We start from the raw sequence: 18,285 nt of genomic DNA, 5'->3' as shown, positions 1-18,285 counted from the left end.
AGAGAGGGGAGGAAGGAAGGAAGGACTGAGACAAAGGGAGGACGAGAGGAATGGTCAAAGGGGAATAAAAAGGAAACGTGAAAGTCTAATATGATGATAGTAACTGTTTACAACTGATTTCTTTGGAATGTTTGGGGAAGTTGAATTTTCCTCCACATCCCAAACTCCACAGAGTTGACAGGGATCCAGGCGCTGCTGTTAAACACAGAAGTCACAAAACAACATGTTTGAACTTCACTGATGGAGTGGATCAACAACTCCTGTGTGCTGTGAGGTAAAATCGCTCTCTCTCTCTCTGGACTTTGGTGTGAGGGCAGAGGCCGTTTAACAGATACACACAGATATTTAAAGTTTGAGAGTCAGACTTGAACTGTCACCCTCTCATTTCCCCTCCTGTCTCTTTAAATCACTCCGTCATCCATCAGTCCGTCTTTGTCTTTAATGACTTTGTCACCTCCTGTCTCTCGTCTCCGTGTCACTCTCCTCTCTCTCTCTGTGTGATCACACCAGCGTCCATCTCCTCTCATCTATCCGCCCGTCACTTCCCCCTCCTCATCCTCACCACTTTTAATCATCCCATCTTCTTCCTCTCTCTCTGTTGCCAGGGAAACAGGGGGATCCAGTCTGTAGCTGTTAACAGTGTCTTTCTATTACCTGTAGGTCAGACACCTGATGAAGAGGACAGAGCGTGGGAAACCAGAGAACATAAGAAATCTTGCAGGTTGCAGAAACGGGAAAAAACGAAATGAGGTTCTTCTGCCTCATTAGGACCAGGTTTTTGGTCTCTGTGAGGACTACTGCTCCTGGACAAGGTCGGTGTTTATGAGGGGGAAAGAAAAGGTCCTTAAGTGGCGGGAAACACACAGTCGGTGATCCACTGCTTCCGTTAGAGTCATGCGGTTTTGTAATTTCCGTGGTTGAAATCACGCGTCAGTGGCACAAAGTGATCACACGAGGCAACAGTACACCAGCACCTCCTGTGTCCATGTGAGCTAAAAACGCTGATTTTCTCTAGAGACAACTTCAAAAAGCAGACGTGGCCTAAAATATCACTTCTGAATCTATTTATTTATTTATTTATTTTACATTCTGATAGGTAAACCTTAAAAGTAGCTAAAATGACTACTGTTTTGTAATGTGGTAACTGTCAAGATGGCGCATTAATGTCAAATATTTCAATTTTGTACACAGGCTGTACAAAAAAGTGTTTTTTTTCTTCTCAAATATTACAAGTTTAATGCTAATAATTGTCATCTAGACCTGCAGTGTTGTACAGTAACAGTACAAATACTTTGTTAGTACAAAATTCACATCTCTATACTTACTCCACTACATTTCCTCTGCAACTAAAGAAAATTAACATTAGATACTTAAGTACAGTAAATGTCATAAACTTTAAGACTTCTTACTTTAAGTAATATTATTAAAAAAGTCGTTTTCTGTTCACAGTGTGTGGCGTGTGTTTGTGTTAAAGAAAACATCAGAGGAGGATCAGCTGTACATGGATAAGACCATTGTGATTTCTTTATTGACTTTTTTTTTTTTAGTCTTTTATACACAGAGTGGAACAACATTAATTCTCCAAATATCTCCGTCGTCGTCACGTTTGATCATCGCTTTTTTTTTTTATTCCACACCACAAGTTTTCAGTCGCGTCTTCTTTTTCTGTTCCAACCAAATGTAAAAAAATAAAAATGCATAATTTGATTTTTTTTTTTTTTTCTGATTACCGTATCATGACTATGAAGGAGATTGTGAGAATAAAACAAAACAAAACCAAAAAAAACCCAATAACAGTAAAACAGAAAGGAAGTAACTACTGATGAGCTGTGTATGTGTGTGTGTGTGTGTGTGTGAGAGAGAGAGAGAGTTCATTTGTGGATGAAAAATGACGACGTGAAGCTGCACAGAATGAAACTTGCCACTGTTGTTATTGCTGAACTTCTAATCAGTTTGTTCTTTATGCTGTTTTGTTTTTTCGTCGCTCAGAAATCGGATCGCAGACGCACGACGAATACGATGAATCGTAAAAAGTCTGTTTTTTTTCTTTTAACTAACACTGTTTTCTTTTGGCCTTTGGTTAAAAGAAAAAAAAAACACCCTGTCACCGCATCACGAAAATCTTATCCCGTAATCCTTTTGTTCGTTAGCTGTTAGCATTTGTCCTCTCACTCTTAGTATCTTGTACAAATATGACATTTGTTTGTTTTGGGAAACTTTTTTACGTAAATATTTCTGTGCTTTTTCCAGACAGCTGCACTAAATTACGCCTTATGCCCCCTAGTGACTGAAATTCAATTCAATTCGTACAACAAAAATCCGCCGAGTTTTAACTTTGGCATCGTGTCACATTCCGTTAAATTACAAATTTGTCAAGCATTTTCTTTATACTTTAAACTTTATACAGAGTTTGTAGTAGTTAAAATTGTCTTAGGATAAGTTCCCGACAGACTTTTTTAACATTATGAAATGCTAGCTGGCGTTGCCTCTGATCTTTTTTAAATTGAGTGTTCAAAGCTTCACGTGTCATAATGAATGAAGTATATTTTTAATGACACGTGACATGGGAAAAATTTTGCTAGCATGTACGTGCTACAGCTAACTTTTGGAATGTTAGCTTAAAAACAGTGTGTCGTCGCCTTTTATTGTCAATACAGTTTGAGTTGGACCAGACTTGTTAGATCTTCGGCTAACCTTTCAAATCTGTATTGTTTTGTACTTGAACTTTCCCCCGTGGTGTTGATTGGCTGATATTTGTCACATGACTTGTAGTTCCGCGCTGTCGTTTGTCGCTTTAACGTCACTGAATTTCACGTCGCTGCATGGGAATGGCTCCTAGTGGCGCTATGGACAGTACGTTTTCCAAATACATTTATGTTTACACTTTATGTATTTTAGCTCAGAGAGATCGCATGTGCTGGAGTGAACCTTGGCGAGCTAGCACAGATGTGGCTAAGCTGTGTTAGAACGGTCCGTACCCAGTGTTGCATTTAATGGCGCTTTTTTCCATGATACAGTTCTAGCACAACTTGGTACTTTTGCTTTTCCATCAGTGATAGTACCTGGTACCTGGTGTTTTTATTTTTAGTAACTCCTCTGACGAGGTTCCAAGTGATATTAGATGTTATGTTCAACATTTAGCAAAGGAAATGTCTAAAATATCAATATTTAACAGAGGAGTCTGGTGTATTTAGCGACAGCACTGCTGAAACCCGGTGATCGTGAGCCCAATCACAACCGCGTTCAGTGGTATTTCAGTTCAGTCCAATCATGCAGGAAGTACTGATCGATTCTGTCAACAAATCTTCTGAATCGACTGATTCTAATGATTCAGTTACACCCAAAATAGCTGCTTTGCAAGTCACTAGTTTGAGTGTTTGTGTCGCATATAAAACCATGTCTCGGCAGTTACGCGCACAACCCCGCTCACGTCGAGGAGGTACTACAGGAACCTAACCGAAACGAAACCAAGTAGGTCTGTATAATGGAAAAGCGCCATAATTATCCCCATTACAAGAATGGCGCGATCCGTTCTCTCAGGGACAAACTGGGAGCGTTTTACATCAGCAGGTCAAAATGCGCGGTATTGTGAAATGCTAACGCAAAAGCTGCGTGGTGTAGCATACGGTGTGTGAAATGAAACGAGAGGAGATGCTAATGATTAAGGTTAATAATAAGAATCACAATGCATTACACGGCTAGCTAATCGTAAATATAGTCATGCATAAAATCTGCGCTATAAGCACGGCTGTATGGATAATGTACGTGTGACGCTAATTTAACACTGAAACTAAAAAAAAACAACATATTCAGGTGAAACGTGGCTGGACTCCAAATGAATGTGATGGATGTGAAGAGCCGGTATTATTCTGGCATCATTCCAACTAAATTCCCAATCCTCCCCCCTAAAAAAAAATATCCACATAAAGGGACAGTGACCCCTTCAAAATAAGAGACCCCCTCCCAAAAAAAAGAAAAAAACGATTTAAAATCATAAATTCCTCCATCAGAACAGAGTGAAAACAGGAATACATCGACAAGAAAGAGAGCATAGAAGAAGACAAGCATTTTTCATTTTTGGTTTTAGCGCACCTTTTTAACTATTACAAAAAAAAACTTGAAAATGTATAAAGCTTTTTCCCCCACATTGGTTTCATTTTTAAGTTACAGTTACCAAAAAACAAGGAAGAAGAAGAGCAAGTGAATAATTTATGACATATGCTATTATAACATCATCCTACCACTAGTGTCTATGAGGTATATCTGCAACAGTTCGGTAAAAGAGAGCACGGTCTGCGCGCGACCCTCGCACGTTTGCCTCCACGTCCTTTCTTTTAAAGCTTTGCAACCGTTTGAGGAAAGAAAACAAAGACAAAAAGCTGCGTTTCCACCACAAATCGTTTGTAAATGTCTCACAGTACCATATAATGACACTGTACTGTTTTATTTCACTTTCTGGTTCATGTTGCTGCCATCGTTGCCTCATCGTCTCTTCGACTAAAACCTGATTTGTCTTGGTTTTTTCCCGAGAGAAGAGGATTTTGTCTTGGCCACAAAGTCCCTGAAAGGAAATTTTAAATTTTCATGTGGAAACGCAGCTCAGTAAAAATTAAGATATAGGGGGATAGAAAAAAAAGAAAGAAAAAGGAAGCCTTTGGTATTCACTCTGGATTTCTTTGCGTTGATTGCATTGCAAAGCACCGGCGAAGCAGAGAGGAAACTCAGGCGCTCGAGCCGAGGTATTTTTACTTTTTACACAGGAACAGAGAAAGTCGAACGAACAACAGAGAGGTCTAGACTTCGCTTTGGTTCAAGCAAGGCACTCATCCTAGGTTATCTCATACTTTGCAACAAAAGCGCCGTCTGTGTCTTTGTTTTCAAAGCAGCTGCGCTTTGAAAAAAGAAAACGGAAAACTGGTGAAACCCTCAGCTTTCATTGGGTTTAGTCAAACGTGTCTCGGTTTTGAAGGCTCAGTTTAGATGCAAAAAAAACCTAAAAAACTGTCAAAAGTCAAAATTAGGACCTCACATATAAAAATAAGTTGATCATCAGCATAAGGTCGTATCTCAGGGTTTTGTTGCATGTGGTTGCATTAGGCAAGATCATGATTATTGACTTAAATTAAAAGTGTCTTTTTCTGTCATATGCCACGCATATATCAGACTAACAACCACTACTACACTTTGGTTTTCTTGATTGGTTTTCTCAGTCTTTGGCAGCCTCTTACTGTGCGACATATCACACAAAAACAAGTACAATGTCCAAACTATTGATTCATTCTAGGTAAATATAGAACCATCTGCCTCTTCCCCTTCGACAGTGTGTGTGTGTGTGTGGGGGATAAAAAGACAAAGAAGAAGAGGTTTGAAATGTGGCGTCATTATAAGGAGAGAGAAAACACGGGAGCGTGGAGCTGAGCGCAGACCGCACTGAAGAGGAAAAAAAACAAAAATCTTTGGTTTCTTTGGTTTCATCAACACGATTAAAAAGACAAATGGAAAGTCAGTGAGGTAGCCTCTCTGGTTCTCACTACTGAAATAGAAAGTTTTTCCTTTTTTTTTTCCTTTTTACACACCCTTACAAAGTCAGTCTTGGAAGCAGCTAGCTTTAAGGGACTTCTCCTCCGATCTCCTTCCCAAACGGGCCGAAACAAGTCGGCACGTTTGCGTCCTCACGCTCATACACATGGATAAATGTCCACGTCGTTCACATCGACACGGCTACATCTTTTAGTCAATCTCGTTGCCGCGTATCGTTGTCTTAACTCGGGACATCGTCATCGTGAACCAAACTCGTATACTTTTCCATTGAATGATCCTAAAAACGTGGCTTTCATGGAGTGTATGAACTGTGCACCAGAAACTTTGTTATTTGGTTTAATACCCAATTTTTTTTTTTTACTAGATTTAGGGAATTTAAAATACATATAATTATGTCCTCTTTGGCCTTCCGTAGTTGTTTTAATACAGTGTAAATGTCGATTGCACAACATTCAGTTAAAATCTGATTTGTACACACAAGCGTGCGACGGATACGACTTTTTAACCGGTGTATGAGCTGTGTGGACGTAAACGCACGCGCACACAGTTTCTTGGCCTCTCAAGGATCCCCAGTCATCTTTGGTGAGTCAGTTTATATCAGTGTGTGGCCCTTACGTCACCTGATCAAGTGTCACGAGAACATCATCAGTCTGAAATTCATTGCTTGTTCAAACAATGGTCAGCAGGATGCAAAATAATAATAATAATAATAACAATAATAATAATTAAAATCCATAAAATCACAAGGAAGTAAATCAGATGCAGTGCTCATATTATTTGTCATAAAGAGATTGTTTCCAAGTGAAATCATAACCAGGACAAAATACTAGATTGGCTAAAGAGTGAGAGCGAGCGTTGACATTCAGAAGTACGCGACTCTAATCCGACATTCCTACATTGTTCCGTCTTTAAATCTAAACATTCATAACTCACACATTTCATTGGCTTTTTAAAGTAAAAGCTAACCGAGAATAAATTAACAGGCCTGGTGCTGAAGCACTGCATCTTTGATGCGACTAACATTCTTAAATACTCATAAATATTCATCAAAAAAACAAAAAAACTTAATTACACCTAATAATTAAATAGCCTTAAATTATCCTTAAGTACAAAACTAGTGCGTTCTACAAACACCTCATAAATAAATACATCGTCCAACGGGAGAAAAAAGGGGGAAAACGTACAACAATGTAAACTTTGGCAAAGCTAAATCATCGTTAAAAGGGTTAAAAAGGTTCAGCGGGAGATTTGGCAACAAAATTTGTTCACTTAAATTAATTCACAATTAAAAAATAAAGCATAAATTACATTAAATAAAAAGAGAAGAAGGAAAAAAACAACAATCACATATTGCAAAAAAAAAACAAGCTAGGAAGAGACATAGTGGTAGTATCATTGGCAAATAAAGTTTAAGTACTTCAAAAACAAAGTGATCAGAACCTCTTTGGGACGCTTTCACTCTCATTTCCCCCTCTTTTTGTTTCTGTTTTTTTTTTGGCAGATTTAAAAGCCTGTGTTTACATCCAGACAGAACTGCAAGTGGGAATGGAAATATGGCCGCCGCCCCCTGACCCACGGGCCACGCCCACTCCTTTGGGCGTGGCCACCAGGATGAGAGGATCAGGTGGGCAGAGGTTTTTCTTTGGACTAGAAGCTTTTTTACGTACAGAACAAAGAAGAAGAAGAAGAGAGAAAACTAAAGGTTAAAGCTAGTTGACCGATATCTTAGCAGTTTCTCTCAGCGGGTGTTTGACGTCGTGTTTATTTGGTTTATTTTGGATTCATTATTGACGTTTGTACAACATGGATCAGTGGCTCGGCTCCGCCCCCTGCCCCCCTCCCCGTGAAGAAGGGCGTGTTTATCGTCCACACGTGGCATCGTGTCGTACAAAAATATGCTTGATTTGCTCTGTTGTTTTTTTTTTAAACTTTTCATCCAAACCAGTGGCGCTTTGTAGCATTAGCTAAAAAACACTAACAACACTAGTTTCCTGGATTGTACCAAGTCCTTTAAATGTTTGGTTTCTGGTACATCTGGTACATCTGGTACATGTGTTTATTTAATTCCAAATAAATGACTTTCAGACTTCATAGTATCTAATTAACCAATTTTTTTTTAGTCGATAATCACTTACTTAATTTTTTGGACTCCCAAGAGAAAGAGTTTCATGATACAAGTACTACACAGTAACCATAATATGTACTAAAATACTAATCTGTTACCACCACAGTAATGAATTATAGTATGTATATCAATCATTCCCAAAAGTATGGGAGATTTTTTTGGGGGGTGTCATTTTACATTAGATTTATCAAGTAACGTTCATAAAAACAAAGTCATAATTCATTGGTTTGTGTATTTTTTATAAAACGTTTGGTGTATACCATGGTAAACAGTGTGGTATACCGCGGTACACAGTACAGATGTATCTAACTTATGTACCATAGTTTACTGTAGATAATACCAGGGTTAACTTTCTCACGCGCAGATAATTTTGACTTTGGTTTGAGAGGAAAAGCAAAAAAAAAAAAATCCAGACGCAGTGAGTTCGACGAGAGAATGTGAAAGAAACAAGTAAAGTGATGAAAGAGTGTTGTCAGTGTGTGCTACTGTCTGTACAGCAGAAAATCTTTGGTATGAACTGTACGTGTCACGTAGCAAATACATTGTCACTCTCTTTGCAGTGAGAAACCTGCCAGACAACAGCGGTGACGGCAACGCCACAAAAATAAAGACTTTTAAGCTATTTTTGACGTTTGATTTCCAAACGTTTGTCTCGAAGCGGTCAAACTTGAACAAAACTAAAATAAATGAAGCGCACCGGTGCTGTCGTCTGGCAGTGTTTACGTTAACTGCTTGAGATTATCGGAGGTAGACTTCGTCATACGGAGCAGGTTAATGACTTTTTGATTTTATGGAAAAACAGAAATTCATGAAAACGTACGATCATATTATCGATGCCACGTTGGAGGAAAAAAACACCCCATGAAATTACGACGTTTTTTAGTCATTGTCATATGACTAACGTAGCTACGTTACGCGATACGCAATTAATGTCACACATCCATGAAAGTACACGTGGACTGTACGCAATCCTCCAACACTGGGATGGAATCGGAAGTAGGATCGAGTATCAATCACGAACAAGTACATGTGACTTGTTTACGCGGGCCATTATTAGGCTAAGTACATGCTAGGCAGCTAGCATGAACTGTTTCTCTTTGGAAAACTAAATTTTTTTGTTAGTTAGCGCGAACGCTAACCTACAGAGGTCGGATTGACGTAGTGGGGAGATATTTTTTTGAAAAAAAATCCCCAGATTCGTTGACATTTTCTCTTTCACGGAGGTAAAAGAGGAGGAGCGCGAGCGACCACTGGAGTTAACGGTGAATCTTTGGTTTGTTAGCTGATGAGGTTTCTGTTGTTCTCTTAACCGTTTTTTTGTTTTGTTTTTTTTAAACTTTGAAAAACTGCATAGGCACACGTTAAAGACACTCTTCAACCGTGAGAGACACATTAATGTTCTGCCTTTTGTGGGGGGTCGGAGGGAAGAAAATGGCCGCCCTCCGCCTCCTCCATGCATTCCTTCCCTCCGTCCCGTGTGGTTTTACCCTCTTTTTGTCACCAACTTTCTTCCCCCTCTAAAGACGGCCTGACGCAGCATCAGGCAGAACAAAGCTCCTCCTCCTCCACGTCCGTGATGTCGTCCATCCTTCTTCCTTCCTTCCATCCTCGACATCGTTGCCACCACTCCTTTTTTTTGGTATTTTTTTCTACTTTTTTGGTAATAATTCTCTTCCATCTTCAGCTAGTTTGTTTCCGTTTGTTGGAACAGTTAGGTGCAGAACAAGGTTTTCTTTGGTTTCGATTTGTCAATAAATAGAAAAAGTCTCAAGTGTCCATTTTTTTTTTCTTTTCTTCACGTTAAATCGTTCTTAAAGCCTTTGGCTCGCCTCTAACCACAGGCCAGGACTCGGGCCTGGGCTTTTATCTACGGAGCAGGGGCTGCTGACTGACGCCTTTCCTTTGGTTTTGTTTGTCTTTTTTTTGGTTCGATAGCTTGAGTGTGAGATGATTAATGAGGTGATTGAGGATGATGACAAAGGCTGTTAAAACAGAGTAGGAGGTGCTGACGTCCTGTCGTATTTACATCATATTTTAAAGGCTGTACAGTATGAAGTATCACACTTAAATCGATGGGTAGGATTTGGTTTTCAACTGTCAAACACCGCAGACGAGTCCCGTCTGGAGTCAAAGTTCTTGTCCTCAGAATGGGATTTGTCCGCGGCGTTTTTAGCGACCTGTACTCGTGTTTTCCAGCCCGCTGACCCCGCTGAAAGAGACGGTACCTGCCAGGCATCGTCTTTAGATTGTCCTCTTTAACTATTACAAAGGCCCTGATCCGCCTGGACAGTTCGTCCTCCGCGGGTTCAGCTTTGCTTCGCTGGTTTTTAATGTTGACCTGTGACGGCAGCTCCAAACAGCATCTTAGTTTTACAGCTGGATTTACAGCAAAAACGTGGGGAGTTTGGAAGATTGGGTTCATGAAAACGACCGTCAGTTGATGTTTGAAGTCACTTTAACTGGTTTAAAGTTTTTGTGTAAATCCAGACTGCATTTGGTGCTTTTGTTTCCCAATGAAAACCACAGTTTTGTGCATTGAAAATGATGCGTATTAAATGTCAAACGTTCATGAGACAGCACCAGCAATGTATGTAAATAAATAAATAGCATCTGTGTTCTGCGTGAGAACAGATTGTGCTACTGCTAAAATGCTAAGTGGAGAGCGCCGTCCTGGTGGATGTGCTAACGAACACAAATGATGGCGATCGGGGTGAACTGGTTATTAGCTTAGCTTTGGTTTGGTTTAGCTGACGAGGTTTGGGTCGGGGGGGAATTTTTGGAGAACATTAAGGAAATGACTCTTTAAAATTTTCCGTGTGTGTGTGCGTGCGTGACTGTGTGTGTGTGTGTGTGTGTGTGTGAAGACAGACGCCGAATGGATTTCAGCCGCTGTTTAGAAAAAAATGGCATCCTGAGTTTTCTAAGATGTGAAGAACCATTCGGCTTGGCAGAGAGCTCCAGTTCTATTGCAAAGAAAATGTGCTTCGAAATTTGTGCTCACATACGCTTATATATATATATATATGTATATATATATATATGGAGTCATATACAGTATATATATAAATTACACTATAATAGTTGGGTATGCTGTGTAAGCTCGTAATTCTATGCGTCAGCTCAAATTATGAGGAAAGTGTGTGTGTGTTTAGTGTGTGTGTGTGTGTTTGTGTTTGTGCTTGCATATTTTGTCATTTCCTAACTCTATGAAACATCATTGCTTCCTTCAAAGAGTCTTGATTATTGTTATTTATGTTGTTTTTTTTCTTTGGTAAAATTAGAGGGGTTTTTTTCTCCATAAAGTGACAGAAATCTCGTCGTTTTTGTCAATACTTTTAGTTATACTGATAATAACGATAATAATAATAATACTGTACGTATATATTTTGGTAAGTGTAATCTTGATTTTTTAGTTACTATGGTCAAAAATCTTGGATGCAGATCCACCCAGCTATTATTTACCACTTTGTTTCTGAGCAAAACAGTTAAATCTTCAGAACCACCAATGTTTCAAGTTAGCACACTGCGCTAACTTCCTGTAAGCTAGGATAACGTTGTTTTCATGCTATTTTTTTAATTAGAGTAGAAGTAGTGGAACAACCCCGTTTTTCACCTTGTATGTCTTTGGTTTTGGTTTTGACTAGAGTCCAATTTTACCCTTGGCTGCACGTGTACGTGCGTTCCAATTGCACTCGGAGGTCGGAAACTCCTCGTGCTCCTCAGAGTCACAATTCAAAATGGCCGCTCCAAACATAACACTGAAATTTTGTTTTTTTTTGTGTCCAATTGAATCAGTCAGCACACACAGTGACAACCCACTGTGTTGTTATGTATTAAATGCCGCTTTTAGTGTTTATCAAACAGACTGGATTAGCTCGCTAATTAGCAAACTTAGCTATAATTCGCTAACATTAACCACAGGACACTGTGGCTTGGGGCATTTTTTGCCGAACACATTCATGTGAGACGTCTTTCCGAGTTTCGACTTCCAAAGCAACTGGAACTCACTACAACGGACCAAACATCGCAATCCATCCATTTAGTCAGATTGCTAAATTTGGCGGCGCCGTATCTGTAGACCGGCGTCTACGTACGATATCTGCTTCTTACTGACGTGTCACACATTCTGCAGTCGTAAAGCTGTCATTGGTTCCTGGTTTGGTCGGTTCCTAGCTTATATTGCATAATAGAAAACATACATTGTCTTCTAGTCTTTGGTATTTTGGGCTAGTGAGTTAGCGAAACTGTCCTACAGGAGTCTGTGATTCATGACTCTCTTATCTTTTTCTTCCCGTGGTGAGGTTTGTGTGTGTTTTACCCTTCTTCAGCCTCAGCTTCAGCTTCTTCATGGGTTTTTTTTTTTTTTAGATGATGAATTTGTAAAAAGGCGGTTTGGCTACAAACAAGTCGTCGCAGTGAGCAGCCCCTCTCTCAGTTTATCACCCTCAACAAACGCACGAACAAACAAAGAAAAAATGTAAAAAGTTTGGTTTTCCTCCATCGCGAAAACGACGACCCTTGACCCCATCGTCCCCCCCACCCCCACCCCCCTCCAACGCCATCCTTTATCACGCTTTGGTACAAGTGCTGGACGCAGAAGATTGGCCCCCGGGGCTCCCGCCGTCGTCTGTCCATTTGTCCAGGCTCCGACGTCGGGCGTTCATGAAGAAGTTGCTGACGGTGGTGAGTTCGAGGCCCAGCTGCTGCGAGATGGTGAGCTGCATCTCTTTGGACGGCCGCTTGTTCTCCTTGAAGATGGCCAGCAGGGTGCGCCGCTGCAGGTCGGTGAAGACCAGCCGCGACTTCTTTGGTGTGCTGTTGCGCTCCTTCGCCGTGTCCTGCTCCTTCCGTTTGCACGCTGCGAGAGGTGGAGGAGGAGGAGGAGGAGGAGGAGGAGGAGGAAGAGAACAGACGTCAGTTACAGGTAAGAACGACTCATCTGTGTTTTTAGAACTTTTTAGACCAAGTAACGAGTAAATATTTAGCTTTTGAAGTAACAACAAAAAATGCTAGGGGCGGCAACAGCTCCTGGAACAAATTTGTGCAAGGAACCTATTGTTTTCCTTCCCTGGCTTTTTAAAAGGTCAGGTCAAGGGCTCTGTAGCGCCCCCTAAGGTGAAAACTGAGTCAAATTGAGTTCCACCGAATTTCATGAAACTTGGTGGGAAGATGTTACAGCCCAAGATGAAGCCCAAGTCGGCCATTTAGGTGATTTGCATTTGTCGTACCAACATAAAAAAACACGTTAGTTTGTGCTAGTTATTATTTTATTAGTTTGTTTCATTTTCTACGCATGCCAGTCAAAATTCTGCAATCACATGTCCTGGTATCTACAGGAGAAGAGTATTTTTGATTTTCCTCCAGAGGAAGCTTGTGTACCACGGGTGTGGTTACACGTGCCACAGTTTGAGAACCATGGTTTTTCTTTTTCTTTTGGCATGTGCCTCTCCAGGGATTCCCCACAGTAGATGATTATGCATATTTTGATTTGGCAGATTTTATATTGCTCACTCTGCTGCACCAAATAATCCAAACAATCCAAGGTTAATCCAAAACAATTTGGGTTAGATTAGATTATTATTTACTGAATCAAACATTTATTGTCCCAAGTCTTGTGCATTTAATAGTTACTCTAGTTTCTTTATTATCTTATACTTTATTAATCCCCTTAGGGAAATTATTATTTCTCTATTATTTTCTTGCATTTGACCCATCCCAGAATTAGGAGCAGTGGGCAGCCACACTGAGTTGCGCCCCAAGGTTCCCAATGGGGGTTGGGAACCTTGCTCAGAAGTACCCTGGCCCTTTTGACCTGGTGGGGACTTGAACCGGCGACCCTTATTGGCCACTGTTATACCGTATATATGTATGTTTATACATATAATAACATTTGGAAAGTCACACCACATGATTTTCACCAAAAAAATATAATTTTTTTTACTCATTTCCAGAGATAAATGTGTAATTTGATCATCAGACAGTGGATCTAAGACACATGTCTCATTCCTAATTTAATTTTGAAGCACTTATTTTTTAAATTAGATTATTTCAATTATTCAACAGTTACATTTTATCAGATGGAGGTAAAAACATTTAAAATAAAAGTTGCCTGTATATCAGCCACAGGCTGCACTGATTTCTAAAGATCGTCATCGACTGCAGAAAAATCCATACGCGTCGGCCTCTGGTGTTTGTGTTGCTTGTTTTTTTTTGAACTACAGGGAAATATTGGAGGGGAATTTTAACGGCGTCTCTCATATGAAACACAAACAAGGACACAAGGTTTATTTTCCGTCAAAAGTTCATCTTTCTCGCGTAGAACGCGCGCGTGTGTGTGATTTTGTTGAACATAATCAGCTCCATCGCTGCTCATCGATCTTTACACAATAACAACCACGGACGCGTCTGTAATCACAGAGAATCCCTGAGTGTAATAACGTCGGACACGTCCAACACGTGTCTGTGTGTCCGTCTCTACAACAACAAGATCTCCTCCATATTATTATGTTCCCCTCATAACACAACATATTTACACGTCTGCGTGCAGCATAACCACGCAATTAATGGGTTCATAGGTAAAAAAACTTTTAGGTTTAAATAACTCTAACCTACAATTGTTCGATTCATTTACAAAAACAAATGTGTTTAACTTTAATTGCCACAGTTTTTAGCTGAAGAAACAAAATGTAGACTCATCACAAGTGACCACAAAATTCAAACTGGTTAGTTCCGTGCTGGGTTTACAGATATAATTCCAAGAAACTACACATATAGATACAGATTGGATAAATAGGTGGCGCTGTTGAGTCTGTTTTTGTCTTACACGTGGACGAAAGCACTGTAATCTATAACACCACGTGTAAGTAAAGTGTCATTTATGATTTCTTTGACCATTTTAGGGCCAAAAAAAACAACAACAATCACAAAAACCACAACAACACCTCCTCTGATGTGTTTGTAGTTCAAACTCTGCCAGTGAGGAGGAGGAGGAGGAGGAGGTGTGGGTGCATTTGATTTGATTACCTCTGTGAATTAAGTATGCACGAGTCAGAGTCTGATCGATACAAATTCACTGAAGGACTCAATTCAGTGACAAAACTATTATGTAAGGGGAAACTGTCCTCGCTGTGAACACACACACACACACACGCACACACACACACACACACACACACCTCCCCTCCTGTCTCCTGTGTAAAAAATAAAAATAAGAGCCATGTCTCTTATTTTGAAATTCCACTAAATCACTGGGGAGGATTTGATGGAAAACAGATCATCAAACATAAAACTACTAATTGGCTTCATTTAGTTTTTATGGGAAAATAACCCTTTTTCTCACATGGACACGGGAGCTGCTGCTCCGCTGCTGCCTCGTGTGGTCACTTTGTGTCACTGAGGTGAATCAGAATGAAGGATTTTAAAAGCCAAAGTCACACAAGTAACACATTGAAACATACGGATCAACGACTCCTTTGTGCTGTGACGTTAAAATCGCTGAATTTCTCTATGGAGTTTGGTGCAGAGACGAGTGAGAAACTTAAGTTTCAGGTGAGTCTTTTGTTAAGTGGCCCTAAAATACTGTAATCTAAAAAGAACCTTAAAACTCTAGATACATTTTTTTTCTTTAAATCAAACAAAAGTATAAATAACGTAAAGATAAATGACTCAAATACACATGTAAATACATATATATATACAGCATATATATATGTATATAAATGTCCCGGTTGTTTAAGAATTGATTCTCCTCTGTCTGTTCTCTCACTGATGTGTTATTGAAGTGAATATTAATCCTCCACATGCTCAGGAGGTGGCACTATTGATCTGTGAATATGAACACTGGGCCACACCGCGTGTGTGTGTGTGTGTGTGTTTGTGTGTGTGTGCGTGTGCGTGTGAGAGAGTGAGACAAACAATCCTTTGAATCATCTGCACCAGCAGGAGAGAATAATAAAAAAATGCTACAATATAATAATACAATTCCACTTTATATAATGCAGTATAATTATAATAAATGATAAGTTGCAGTATGCCAGATCAGTGGAGAATAAATAAAATAAAATAAAATACTAATTAAAATACTAAGATATCTCACTGTACTAAGCTCCTCCCACCAGACCAGCACGCACAGATTTATAATCTGAGAGTCTCTGCCCCTTTTTGACACTCGTTTTATTGCGTTTATCAAACCGACGTTTAGACTCTTACTTATTTGTTAATATTTTTGTTTAGGTTTCTTTGCAGAGTCGGCAGTTGTTAGCGATGCTAGAATCGCGACCTGTTCGCTAAAGCGACGCTGCTTTGTAGAACAGTGTGTTATAAAGTAAAGTGTATTTCATATATATATATATATATATATATATATATATATATATATATATATATATATACATACATATACATAGATATATATACATAGATATATATAAAACACAAAGTTGTACGTGGGATGAGTAGCCTGTTACATGTGGTACAGTCTAAAAGAATCTCGCCTACTGCACCTTTAAAGGTGACACAAACAAAATAAATGTCCCAGTTCTTTTTCCTCTGTTTGTTCCACAGTTAAATTCTGGACTCTGGACTTCAATATTTACCTCTTTGGCTCTTTGTGATGAAACCTCAAGCTGTGGGCGGAGTCAGTATCTGACTTTTTTTTTGAGTCACCTATAGATAGATTTTACGCATTTACATTTACATCCTATCATCTTTATGCAGAAGTATAAACTTATATGTTCCTATTACACACAACTTAATTTATACACTTTACTTTAATCCTGTCACCAAATATTTACATATTTACAGTATTTTATTTAAAGTTCTTAATGTTCTCAGAACAGCACAAGAACACGTCTGGATTTTCCATCACCGTCCTGGATGAAACTGCTGCTCTTCATCCTCATAGTTATATAGTTAAAATGATTGTATTTTGTATAATTCTTTTAAACTGATTTATGTTTTTACGTAAATGCTTTAATTCATCTGTTTTAAATTTAAATTGTATCTAACCTTGTCTCTCTGAAAACAACGTCTTTATTTTATTTGGAAGTAAATTATTTCTTACTTTTGAATAATTCTTTGTGCTGTTTTAAGCTGAATCAGTGTTTCATTTATGTTTGTTTTTATTTCCTATTTCCTTCCTTTTGTTTTTTTAAAATTAGTTTGCTAATTTTTCCTAGTTTTTTTTGTTTTATTAGTTTAAGTGTTACCAGGTGCAAGATTCAAAAAGGTGATCGTTTTAGGTGATAAATATTATTTTGTCTCAAATACAAAAAAACTGCCAGCTGAAAAGAATAAACACAAGCACATTTTCACTACAGTGTCAGTTAGGTATTGTTAAATTGGATTAGATTTTATTTTTATTTCAGTTAATGAAAATGTGTTCCCACTTTTAGTTTAGCTTATTTCGTTAGTTTTCGTGGATTATAATCTCCTTGGTGGTCTCTGTGTCCTGCGTTATTTATTAATGTGACTGCCCTCTTCTGCATTATATATTTATGTATATATGAACACATATAATGTATACAGTGCTTTGTGATATGAGAATATGCCTCGTTTTGTGCTCCTCTATTACACCGCGTTTCTTGATATGCTGATGATGTGATGATGATGCAGGAACGTCGACTGAAAACAGTGACGGAGGAAAAACAACGCGCTCTCTCTCGCGCTCCGTGTTTGTCCTGCTGCTGATCTCGTTTGCAGTTAGAGACGTGTCCAACAGCGAGGGACGCACAGAGGGAGCTGATGAAAGACGCGGGGAGCTGTGGCGTTATTGATCCCATTGATTGCGAGACGTACCTTTACAGAAACAGCCGCCCCTCCCCCTATCTCTCCTCTCCTCTCCTCACACTGGTAAAACCCCCGCCTCCCTTTTGAATAATACAATTGCGTGTTTGATCCTCACTGTAACCCCGACTGGAGAGAAAACGGCCTGATTGAATCACTGGGCCGTGCTCCGGCTCGTTGTGATCACTGCCTTTTACTCACTGATGTGCCTGCACTTTTCTTTTCCTTAAAAAGAAAACAAAAAAAAAACACCTTGTCTGGAGTGAAGCTGCTGCTGAGCTGCTTTTCATTAAGTCACAGTTAACAGAAAACATGGAGGAGAGAGCGAACATTTACAATCTATTTACAACACAGGCTACAGTCGATTTAGTCCTTTAGTTTTTTGTAATATACTGCAAATCTGGTAAAAAAAATAAAAAAATAAAAAAATTAAAAAAGTTGTTGTATGTGGTTACAGGGACACCACAAGAATCTGACAATCTGTTTTTTTCAACAGGAAACTGAAATTCAGGCCGCTCTTTAAACCTCTCACTTCCACGCACCAAAGCCCATAGAGAAAATCATCGATCGGTACATCACAGGCCACAGGAGTCGTCAATCCACTCCTCCCTCCATCGGTAAGTTCCAATGTGTCATTTAAAGAATTCGGCATTTGAAAACGTGCGGATTTGCCTTTAGTGACACAAACTGACCACACGGGGCAGCAGTAGACTAAAGTAGAGCTTAACACACTGATTTTCTCTATGGACTTTGGTGTATATAATGGAGTGTTAGCTAAAAAATTAACTCATCACGCTCATCAACCGGTGTAGTAATTGTCATCTGAAACTGCTATT

At 39.3% G+C, this 18,285-nt stretch overlaps 1 protein-coding gene across 1 annotated transcript in view; it reads right to left on the bottom strand.

Moving 5' to 3' along the window:
• Positions 1-6,936: 6,936 nt before the first annotated feature.
• Positions 6,937-18,285, bottom strand: part of onecut2 (one cut homeobox 2) — a 31,152-nt gene continuing 19,803 nt past the window's right edge. The window contains exon 2 of the mRNA XM_044012389.1: positions 6,937-12,524. Within this exon, the coding sequence (XP_043868324.1) occupies positions 12,235-12,524 (290 nt within the window). The 3' untranslated portion in view covers positions 6,937-12,234. The remainder of the gene's footprint in view (positions 12,525-18,285) is intronic.

The sequence above is a fragment of the Solea senegalensis genome, linkage group LG21, assembly GCF_019176455.1.
Source record: "Solea senegalensis isolate Sse05_10M linkage group LG21, IFAPA_SoseM_1, whole genome shotgun sequence".
NCBI lineage: Eukaryota > Metazoa > Chordata > Actinopteri > Pleuronectiformes > Soleidae > Solea > Solea senegalensis.
Note: the sequence above shows the minus strand (reverse complement) of the source record. Positions and strands in the feature narration are given on the sequence as shown.